Source organism: Schistocerca piceifrons, chromosome 3, assembly GCF_021461385.2.
Source record: "Schistocerca piceifrons isolate TAMUIC-IGC-003096 chromosome 3, iqSchPice1.1, whole genome shotgun sequence".
Lineage (NCBI taxonomy): Eukaryota > Metazoa > Arthropoda > Insecta > Orthoptera > Acrididae > Schistocerca > Schistocerca piceifrons.
Genome location: NC_060140.1, coordinates 682,110,512 through 682,122,693, shown reverse-complemented (window position 1 = coordinate 682,122,693; position 12,182 = coordinate 682,110,512). Strand labels below are relative to the sequence as shown.

At 36.9% G+C, this 12,182-nt stretch overlaps 1 protein-coding gene across 1 annotated transcript in view; it reads right to left on the bottom strand.

Moving 5' to 3' along the window:
- Positions 1-12,182, bottom strand: part of LOC124788960 — a 400,179-nt gene that overhangs the window by 40,070 nt on the left and 347,927 nt on the right. The window contains exon 13 of the mRNA XM_047256249.1: positions 5,046-5,162. Coding sequence (XP_047112205.1) covers positions 5,046-5,162 — 117 coding nt within the window. The remainder of the gene's footprint in view (positions 1-5,045; positions 5,163-12,182) is intronic.

Here is a 12,182-nt window from a genome sequence, read left to right as displayed (position 1 = left end):
ATAACCGTTTTTGGTGGAAATTTAATGTTGTTTAATTTTATACTGCAAAACATTTTTGCTAGATGTTGTGGTTTTAGAGACAGTCAAGATAAACAAAGTGACCTTTGAATGCTCCTCCATTCTTCACTGCGGTTACATCCTGACAGTCAGGATTTTTAGTATGTTATTCATTACACTCCCCCAACCTCTGTACAAAAATTTGTGACTACATGAATTTTTTGTCCTAATTTTTCTTCATTGACTGGCCTATATTGTCATTAGTTCTGAATAGCTCTTCACAGCTTTAAATTAGGTTGGACTGCGTGTATGGTTATCCTATGTCCTAAATACGTTTCTCCTAGTAAAGCAATATTACATCTTCACGATAAAGGATGACAGCCAAAAACAGTTGCAGGATAAAAATTTATTAAAATTCTTGACCAAGGTTTCGCTACATATAAATATACCTTCATCAGAAGTAAAAAATCTAAAATTACATCATGCAATGGAGATTAATAAAACAATTGTGCCAAAGGCGTCGTCAATAATTTGGCACAATTGTTTTATTAATCTCCATTGCATGATGTAATTTTAGATTTTTTACTTCTGATGAAGGTATATTTATATGTAGCGAAACCTTGGTCAAGAATTTTAATAAATTTTTATCCTGCAACTGTTTTTGGCTGTCATCCTTTATCGTGAAGAATTTCAACAGTTGCTGTTGCAGCCATGTTTAAAATCTTGAAATATTACAGCTGTCATGGATAGGGACAGACATGCACTCTGCAGTCTCTCAAATACTGCTCATAATCTTTCAGTGTATTGTTGCATGTCTTGTTTGAAAATCATAACCTCATCAATGTTAATCAGACGTTGTGTGGGTTTAATCCTCTGAAGACAGTATCCATCAGTTGTTGAAATGTTGCTGATGTATTCTGAAGGTCAACAGGAAGACGGTTGCACTTTTATACACCTGTAAGCATAATGAATGGTGTTTCAGCTCTGTTTTTCAGGATGTACAGTCAACTGATTGAGCCCACTTCTTAAATTACAAACAGAGAAGATTTGAACAAAGATAATCCAAGGAGTGTACCAGTTTTACAAAGGAAAACTATCAATCAACATAACTGTATTCAGCATCCTGTAATTAATAAAAAAGCTTTACCTCTGTTCTCCTGTAGGTGATTTTTTGTTGACTATTACAATGGGTAACGCACATGTTGGATCTTACGATTCTCTAGGTTCAGTAGACCCCACTTCCAGCTGTTCATTAAGCATCTCCTTGACTAAGCTCACTGACTATATAGAATTGTGTATGGCTGCTTCTCCCATATGTAGTCTATGTTGAACTAAAGGAGTTGCTGGAAGATTGTTCTGTTTTCAGGAAATGTCAGAGAGGCTTAGTAGCAACAGGAAAGTTATTTTCTGGTCCACCTGTGATAAATGATTTAATTCAGTAACCAGCTCCTACTTGATTGATTTGAGTGCTTTGTCCATTGATTTCTACATGCTGCACTTAAATGGACAATAATTTACTATCTGCATGCCTTGCTCCTTGGTAGTATTTCAATCATGTCCTGTGGATTTGTGTTCAACACTGTTGCGACAACAGTTACTCATGGCAGTTCCACTACTACATTACTCATACTAGCAGTGCCTACTGGAACATGCAATTCCTCGCTTGACTCTTCTTTAAAGACACTGACAGTTCTTACTACTTCTTACTACTTAGCAGTGTCTCTGCTAGTGTAGCCTATCACCATTTGCTGGTAGTTCTGGTAACAACAAACTATTTCCCCTTCACTTTGGCAGTGATGTCTATATACAGAGTTCTTCTCATTCCTGGAGGAGAGTGCTTATCCCATCAAATATATGTCAGCTCTAATGGTGTAACTGTGTCACTGCTTGAAGGCACTAATGTTCCTTTGAGTCTAATCTTTATACTTCTCATTGCAACCATAATTGTTATGGTCAATTCAGATTTATTTTTCTGGCACACTGATCTGACCATGGTAAGCTACAAGGAAATCAAAACACAATATACCTTCATACAGCATTTCTCTGATCCTTATCATTTGCATTTCCACCATGTACTCATGGTGGCCTATCACAAAGTCAATTATAGCTTTTCTGTAAGTGTGCTCCCATTTCCAACTTAACCCTTTAATTGTCCAGCTTGGATGCTGCCCATTTCCTTACTTGACTACATGGCATCCCATCAAAGAAATGTGAGCCCATGTCAGTTAGGAAATGGACACTTTTCTTATGAAAAATTCCATTAAAGAGCACATTTTTGTAACTGTCATCAGTGGAGCTCACAGTAACTACTGTGCTCCTCTTCTTACAGTTTCATGCTATGTCTCCTTCCACTCTGCAGGTGAAACATCGAATCTTTCTCATATGAGAAGTTGGGTTTTATTGCTTTTTTTCATGATAGATGGTTCCTGAGCAAGCTTCAAATGTGTGGCGATCTGGTTTGTGATTAATTGAGGTCTCTATAGCTCTTCCAGAAACTGAACTGCCATATGCATTGCTTCTTCAAATGTCTTGTTACGTGCCAATCTAACTGCATGGCCAACTTCACCATGTAGCCCATTCAAAAATATATCTAATACCCTTTGTCCAGCTTCAAACAATTTTGCCACACTGTGTAAGTTGTCCTCACTGAGCTCATATGTGTTACCATTAATTTTCCTAAACAAAACTACACAAACTGCACAACTGCACTTGTTATCGGACATGATGAAATTGAGTGCACCATCTTGGATTCACAGCTTTGCCACAGTTACTTTCTGAGAGTCACTCTAGTATTCTAAAGGTGCTGCAGCGTTCAGTTTACTAAAAGAATAAAAGAACATCCTTATGTGATCTTCAGCAAAGAATTGGTACTATTGTTATCAAAGAAAAGTTCTTAACTACTGTTGACTCCATTGTTCTTTCATTGATTATTCTCTGAGGGCTGCTGTTTACTTGATCTGTGTCCCTTTTCTGAATCTATTTTTAAATGCCAAATTTCTAAACATAATTGTTGGTTGACAATCTGTAATTCACACCTTACTGTGTGCTCATCATGATTGACTATGTGATTTTTTCAGTTATTAAAAATTTTCCATCGTTTTGTTCACATCCTTTCCAAGTAAAGTATCTGCAGCAGTCCCACCATCAATGCTGGGTTTTACTGCACTGCATTACTGAAGAAAAATGCTCCAACAGAAGAATGTTGGCTGCATCATCCTGTATTAGTTCTATCTTTGGATACCACACTTTTGTGATTAATTCAGTTTACTGCTACAGCCCATGGAAGACTATAGGTTTTCTTCCCTCCTCAGGAGTAGTGATGAGTAAAGGAACACTGAGGAATGTACTTCTGACAACATTCTTATGAGAATTTCATTCTTGAGTGGTGGTGGGGTGTGAGTTTGGCTCAAATGGCTCTGAGCTATGGGACTTAAACATCTGAGGTCATGAGTCCCCTAGAACTTAGAACTACTTAAACCTAACTAACCTAAGGACATCACAGACATCCATGCCCGAGGCAGGATTCAAACCTGCGACCATAGCGGTCATACGGTTCCAGACTGAAGTGCCTAGAACCGCTGAGCCACATCGGCCATCCCGGGTGTGAGTTTATTAAGGGTGTTAGTGATTGATATTATAACCATAGACCAGTTAGTTGTGGCACATTATCATTCTCATGTGAGTAGTATTTCTAAAACCATTCTGACACAGTTCAGAATTACTGTGCTGCATTATCTTGCTGAAGGAATATGTCCCTTGCAGGTTGATGTTGGTGACTAAATAATGCACGTGATCAAATAGTAGTTTCCTGTATTGTTTACTGGTGCAGGATGACAGCAAACACAACGAGGGTGTCATTTCATCCTATGTAAACATTTCCCATATGGGAATACTCTATTAAAATACATCTTCTATACACCACATGCTGCACTAGAAATGTTTTTTATTTTCCAAAACCAGTTTTCAGGTTTATAACCCATCACTGGCGGCATCTGATACAGAGGAACAAACAACTATATGTGCAACAATTACTACGAAATGATAATTGTATACATATAGCAGTAATATAAGTCTACTTACATTACGCACTTCTATAGCAATGACATACTTGTCAGTTAATGTAACAGGATCCAAAATATATCCAGTAACATAGTACACAGTTTGTCTTGTATGTTACTGCTATCAAATTTTTGGCAGTGATAATTCTTGATACTGTTTGACATAACTGTCATACAGAATAAACATGAAAATGACAGGTCAAGGAGTCTACATTACCTATGTTGTGTACAATGTAAAATCCAGGATGGAATAATGACAATATTATGAAAAAAGATAGATTGCTGCTCATCATAAAGTGGAGATGCTGAGTAGCAGACAGGCACATTGAAAAGACTACTAAACACATTAGATTTCGGCCAGTAGGCCTCCTTATGAAATAGAAAATATGCAGACATACATTCATAAAAATGCAATTTACACACACATGATCACTGGCTCTGGCTGCTGAGGCCAGACTGTGAGCAGCTGCGCACATCATGCAGCCACAGATAGGGGAGACTAGGCGTGTGTGTGTGTGTGTGTGTGTGTGTGTGTGTGTGTGTGTGTGTGTGCTGTCTAATTTGAAAGAAGCCCTTTTGGCCAAAAGTTTACTCATTTGACAGTCCTTTTGTTGTACCTATATCTGACTCAGCATCTCCGCTACATGATGAGTTGTAGTCTGTCCGTTTCATAATGTTGTCATCATTCTATGCTGGATTTTCCATTGTTTGTTTTATTTCTACTATGATTTTTGAGATTAACATTCATAATGACTTTTACTTTGATTTACATTTATTAATAATTATTAACTCCAGTGAGGTGGTTACACTACAATAGGCATCACAGAAATCTTAAGGTAACATAAGTAGTGTATTTCTCACACTGAAGATGAAATTATCTTAATATGGCACAAAAAGTGTTTTTCCTGCTCTTCTCATTCAAAAATAACAAACAGTAAAACTTGAATATTGATAGTATTGTGTCCATGAATAAAATGTAGATCAACATACCTGATTTATGAGGCACCATGCAAGGCGAACGGCATCCTTCACATACTGAATCAGACCAGGGCAGTCTTTGAGGCATGGATAGTCATAAAGTGTTGCCCAGATTTGTGAACATACTTCCTGTGAAAAAGCAATTAGAAATATGTACTCTTAATGGTGCTGCTTCAACATTGTGAAACTGCGATACTAAAATGTGCTATGGATATAGTATGGAAAATCATCAGTTAAAATTTGATCACACATGTGCTCCCTTACAGAATAAACAATGAATTACCTACATAACCTGTTTTGTGTTGGTTTCTTACTTGGAAGTAAGTGACATAGTGCTTTTGAGCTAAAAACTGAATACCAGTAAATTCTGTGGCCACTAAATACATTCAAACTAGTGCCCAAAAGTTCAGTATAATCAAGAAATGAGCGCATATCTTCTGAACTGTGTGTGTCAGAAAATTACAAAACTAGGGAAAGCTTAGTCTAAAAAAATTGGCATACAACAGTGTCTAAAAAAAATTAAATTGAGAAGTTCTGTGAGCAACTGTTGTTGTGGTCTTCAGTCCAGAGAGTGGTTTGATGCAGTTCTCTGTGCCACTCTATCCTGTGCAAGCCTCTTCATCTCTGAGTAACTACTGCAACCTGCATCCACAATCTGCTTAGTGTATTCATCTCTTGGTCTCCCTCTTAGATTTTTACCCTTCATGCTTCCCTTCAATATTAAATTTGTTAGCCTTTGATGTCTCAGAATGTGTCCTACCAACTGATCTCTTCTTCTAGTCAAGTTGTGCCATGAATTCCTCTCCTCCCCAATTCTATTCAGTACCTCCTCATTAGTTATGTGATCTACCCATCTAATCTTCAGCATTCTTCTGTAGCACCACACTTCAAAAGCTTCCATTCTCTTCTTGTCTAAACTATTTATTGTCCATTTTTCACTTCCATATATGGCTACACCCCATACAAATACATTCAGAAAGGACTTCCTGACACTTAAATCTATACTCGATGTTAACAAATTTCTCTTCTTCAGAAATGCTTTCCTTGCCATTTCTGGTCTACGTTTTATATCCTTTCTATTTTCACCACCATCAGTTATTTTGCTCCTCAAATAGCAAAACTCACCTACTATTTTAAGTGTCTCATTTCCTAATCTAATTCCCTCAGCATCACTTTTTTAATTCAACTGCATTCCATTATCCTCCTTTTGCTTTTGTTGATGTTCATCTTATATACTCTTTTCAAGACACTGTCCATTCCATTCAACTGCTCTTCCAAGTCCTTTGCTGTCTCTGACAGAATTAGAGTGTCGTTGGCAAATCTCAAAGATTTTATTTCTTCTCCATTGATTTTAATCCCTACTCCAAATTTTTCTTTTGTTTCCTTTACTGCTTGCTCAATATACAGATTGAATAACATTGGGGGTAGGCTACAACCCTGTCTCACTCCCTTCTCAACCACTGCTTCCCTTTCATGTCCTGCAACTCTTGTAGCTGCCATTTGGTTTCTGTACACCTTGAAAATAGCCTATCACGTCCTGTTATTGACCCCTGCCACCTTAAGAAGTTGAGAAAGAGTATTACAGTCAACATTGCCCCATAAGATTTCTCTAAGTCTACAAACGCTAGAAACATAGGTTTGCCTTTCCTTAATCTATCTTCTAAGGTAAGTCAAAGGGTCCGTATTGACTCATGTGCTCCAACATTTCTATGAAATCCAAACTGATCTTCCCCGAGGGTAGCTTCTACCAGTTTTTCCATTCGTCTGTTAAAAGTTTGTGTTAGTATTTTGCAGACAAGACTTATTAAACTGATAGTTTGGTAATTTTCAGACCTGTCAACACATACTTTCTTAGGATTGGAATTATTGTATTCTTCTTGAAGTCTGAGGGTATTTCATCTGTCTCATACAACTTTCTCACCAGATGAAAGAGTTTTATCATGGCTGGCTCTCCCAAGGCTATTAGTAGTTCTAATGGAATGTTGTCTACTCCCAGGGCCTTGTTTTAACTTAGATCTTTCAGTGCTCTGTCAGATTCTTCATGTAGAATCATATCTCCCATTTCATCTGCATCTTTTTCTTCCATTTCCATAATATCACCCTCAAGTACATTACCCTTGTATATACCCTCTATATACTCCTTCCATCTTTCTGCTTTCCCTTCTTTGCTTAGAACTTGTTTTCCATCTGAGCTCTTGATATTCATACAAATGGTTCTCTTTTCTCCAAAGGTCTCTGTAATCTTCCTGTAGGCAGGATCTATTTTACCCCTAGTCATATATGCCTCTACAACCTTACATTTTTCCTCTAGCCATCCCTGCTTAGCCATTTTGCACTTCCTGTCAATTTCATTTTTGAGATGTTTGTATTCCTTTTTGCCTGCTTCATTTACTGCATTTTTATATTTTCTCCTTTCATCAGTTAAATTAAGTATCCCTTCTGCTACCCAACGATTTCTACTAGCCCTCGTCTTTTTACCTACTTGATCCTCTGCTACCATCACTATTTCATCTCTCAAAGCTACCCATTGTTCTACTGTATTTCTTCCCCTTATTCTTGTCAATCAATCTCTATGCTTTCTCTGAAACTCTCTAGAACCTATGGTATTTTCAGTTTATCCAGGTCCTATCTCCTTAAATTACTACCTTTTTGCAGTTTCTTCAGTTCTAATCTACAGTTCATAACCAATAAATTGTGGCCAAAGTCCACATTTGCCCCTGAAAATGTCTTACAATTTAAAATCTGGTTCCTAAATCTCTTTCTTACTGTTATATAATCTATCTGAAACCTTCAAGTGTCTCCAGTCCTCTTCCATGTATACAACCTCCTTCATAATTCTTAAACTACATGTTAGCTATCATTAAGTTATGTTCTGAGCAAAATTCTACCAGGCGGCTTCCTCTTTTATTCCTTATCCCCATTCCATATTCACCTACTACTTTTCCTTCTCATCCTTTCCTTACTATTGAATTCCAGTCCACAATGACTATTAAATTTTCATCTCTCTTCACTATCTGAATGATTTCTTCTATCGCATTTCTTCAATCTCTTCATTATCTGCGGAGCTAGTTGGCATATAAACTTGTACTAGTGTGGTAGGCATGGGCTTCATGTCTATCTTGGCTACAATAATGCATTCACTATGCTGTTCACAGTAGCTTACCCATGCTCCTATTCTTTTATCCATTATTAAACCCACTCCTGCATTACCCCTATTTGAGTTTGTATTTATAACCCTATATTCACCTGCCAGAAGTCCTGTTCCTCCTGCCACTGAACTTCACTAATTTCCACTATTTCTAACTTTACCCTATCCATTTCCCTTTTCAAATTTTCGAATGTGCCTGCCTGATTAAGGGATCTGACATTCCACACTCCAATCCTTAGAACGCCAGTTTTCTTTCTCCTGATAACAATGTCCTCCTAAGTAGTTCCCACCCATAGATCTGAACTGCAGACTGTTTTACCTCTGGGATATTTTACCGAAGAGAATGCCATCATCATTTAACCATACAGTAAAGCTGCATGTCCCCAGGAAATATTACAGCTGTGGTTTCCCCCTTGCTTTCAGCCATTCACCAGCAGAACAAAGCTATTTTGCATAATGTTACAAGGCGCGATCAGTCAATCATCGAGACCACTGCCCCTGCAACTAGTGAAAAGGCTGGTGCCCCTCTTCAGAAACCATATGTTTGTCTGGCAACTACCTAATTTTAAAAAAAGTAGTAAATATGAAAATTTCTTCCACAACAATGGAATAGTTAATGCAGATTGTGGTTATCCCTAGCCATCAAACATGTTTGGCTGAAACAGTGATATGTTATGCTTTATGTTACATGATTCAAAAGCTCTGTTTGTAGTTACTCTGGTTGTACAGAGAGAACTGTTCACATTTCTAGAAAAGTCATTGGGGAGACTGGCCAGTTACAACTCATTTTCTCAGTGTCACAGACAAGTTATATAACAGGGATGCACAGACTGCAACCCAACGGCTGCTGTTGATTGACTTCTACTTCACCACATTGTTCTTTCTTGCACCTAGTTTCATGGCACTGCAGTGTAATCACAGCAATAAGAGGGTCACAAGGGCTTGCAGGGAATGATATCATTTTGTCATCATCAGTGAGTGCTCCATCAGCCTAGACATTTGTATGTTCAACTTTTTGTAACAAAGTTAAGTGACAATTTCTTCATGTATATCTGTAAATGTGTAAAAATTTACTTAATCATTATCATCAAATAATAATGAAGTAGTTTTCTTTCCCCAACAATTTTTGTTTCTGTTCATAGTCATCATTCACAAGATTCATCATTACCACTAAAATTAATCCAGCAATGGATAAAACAGAGCCATGTAGGAAATGATGAAATGCAAAGTTCAGTATGAAAAGCAACACTTCCTGGGTAGCTGGACCAAAATATACTGCTAGATATAATCCTGCTATCAGACAAAGTCTATCATCAGATGTAGACAGAGCAAATCACATACACTTTGACACAAAGCATAACTCAGATACACATGGCCATTGTTGCCTCCAGGCGCTAAGGACCAGCTGTGTGTGAAGTGCACCTGACACACCATTAATGCCTAGACACAATAGTGGCAGTGCCTGAGTTACACATGTATGAAACAGTTTTGTATTCATCGTGAAGGAATTAAACATGAGGAGACATTTTGACAAACAGCTTTCAAACCTGCATCTGGCCATCCTGATTGAGGCTTGCCAGGATGGTTCCTTTGAAATGGTATAGCCGATTTCCTTCCCCATCCTTCCCTAATCTGAGCTTGTGCTCCATATTTAATGAGCTCATTGTTGATGGGAAATTAAACACTAATCTCCTCCTACTCCACTACAACAGAAATATGTTCAGAAATTCTCGCCATACATCAGAATATTGCCAGTCCTTTATGGATGGAGCTTTTATCTAAACTTCTTTCAATATAGCTGCTACAATTTTTTTTTTTCAGAATCAGCAAAACATTTTGGGAAAATTCTGTTCAATCACATGACTGCAAAGGAGAATTATTGCAAAGTTGTGAAATACAAATGACAAATTAACAACTGTCTCAATGTAATTTGCTTACTTTTTAATGGCTACTGATGAATCAGTTGACATCACCTCTACACCCACATTGTTATGCCACTCGAAAACACTAACACATGGCATATGAAGTATGTGAGGAGCTGATTGGAATGAGTTCAGTGCTGAAAAAAACTAAGGCTAGAGAAATATTCACTGGGCTCTTGAAACAGTGTTCCATTTATTTAGAGCTGACCAACTTAGCAGGTATTATGGCTGGTGGAGTGTCTTCCATGGCAGCAGTTAATTCTAGATTTGTATCATCACTGAAGCAGCATTTAAGATCACATGATGATGCTTTGATGCACTTGTACTGCATTATCCACCAGGAGACTTTGTGTCCAAAGGAAATAGCTTTTGAACAGATCATGAAATTTGTGATTTCGACAAATAAATTCGTAAAATATTAATTCTCAATCACAGATTATTCAGAGCAACTCTTAAAGTGTTGACACTGAATGTGATGATTTGATTTTTTTTTGCAGAGAAATGAGATGCCTAAGATATGGTAAAAGATTGGAGCAATTTCTAAATTTAATTGATGAAATTTAAATTTCCATGACTGATAAGAACAGAATTATCTCTGAACTAAAAAATTGGGATTGGTTATGAAAATTATTCATTTAGAATGATATTACTAATCATTTAATACATTATATACATGACTTTAAGGCAAAGATCAACTTTATGGTCATATTTTGTTACTTTCAGCGTAAGTTAAATCTGTGTCAAACTGCATTGAAGTCATACAATTATCTCCAATTTACTAATTGCAAGAAAATACTGAAAAATGAATAGCCATCTAAATGACAACTCATCAAGATGCAAACTGTTGAGACACTAAGCAGATCTATTTAACTTTTATTCTTGTTCTCGGAGGTATGTTCCGTGTTTGCAGCTAAATGAAAGGCAGTTTGTTTCTTGTCATATGCATTTCACTTCTTTTATTTATGAAGCATATTCTGTTGAATCTAATACATGTTTGTTTTTAATTATCATTTGGGGTTACTTATGATTTCCAATTTCGCTAATCCATGTGTGTGGTCCTGGAGATGTGCTGATTCTGTCCCCATTCTCCAATCAGTTTCTGGCACTTTTTCACTCACGTTTATTGCAACACTTAATTTGCACTTTTCATTGAGTGTTCAACATGTGTGTGTTTACAGTATGTAGTGTTGCCAACTGCTGTTGTGTGTTTATCTTTCATCTTTTGTTTGCATTGTGTGGGTGGTTTGATATTTTCATTTGTTTTGTGTGTGTAGTTTCTTGTGAGTTGAATGTGTTAATCTTTACTGGCATGGATATTTGTGTTCGTGTGTGTGTGTGTGTGTGTGTGTGTGTGTGTGTGTGTGAGAGAGAGAGAGAGAGAGAGAGAGAGAGAGAGAGAGAGAGAGAGAGAGAAGAGAGAAGATTCATTAATTATTTATTCTGGTTATGCTTCACATTTCTGTTTGTTATTATTTTGGTAGTTAACATGGTCAGTGAGTTAATTGCTTATATTGATTTGGCCATTAATTAATTTCTTTTTCATGGCAAGGATTCTTTGTATATGAAAGTTTCACTGTAAAGTCAGGAGTGTTTTGTTGTAACTGTTCACTCTAATAGTTTTCATGCCCTGTCTGATGTTGGATGTTCTTGTCCATGTTTTATCAGGTGTTCAGCAAAGGTAGAATGGCTGTTTTCCTACTTACAGCTTCTTATATGTTCTTTATATCTAGTTTTGAAACTCCTGCTTGTCGTCCTTAGATATACTGATTCACACTGATCCTTGTTATTTCCTGATTGTCTATAGTTTTCCGTAAATATTACTGAAATGTGTTTCTTGTTGTGTAAGCAATGTGAAATCCCTGTTACTTTAGTATGTTTGCTATTCTGTTTGTTGATTTGTGTTTGTATTTTAAAGTGTACCATTTATTTCTGTAGTCATGTCATGAGTGTTACTAATTTGTGTTTCTGTGTGTGCAGCAGCGTAGCGTATACAATGTTCTGTGGTATTTGTATTCTCTACTTGTTTTTATTTTTCTTTGGTTGTGTTTTGATGGTGTGGTTGAATCTTTGTGCTATATG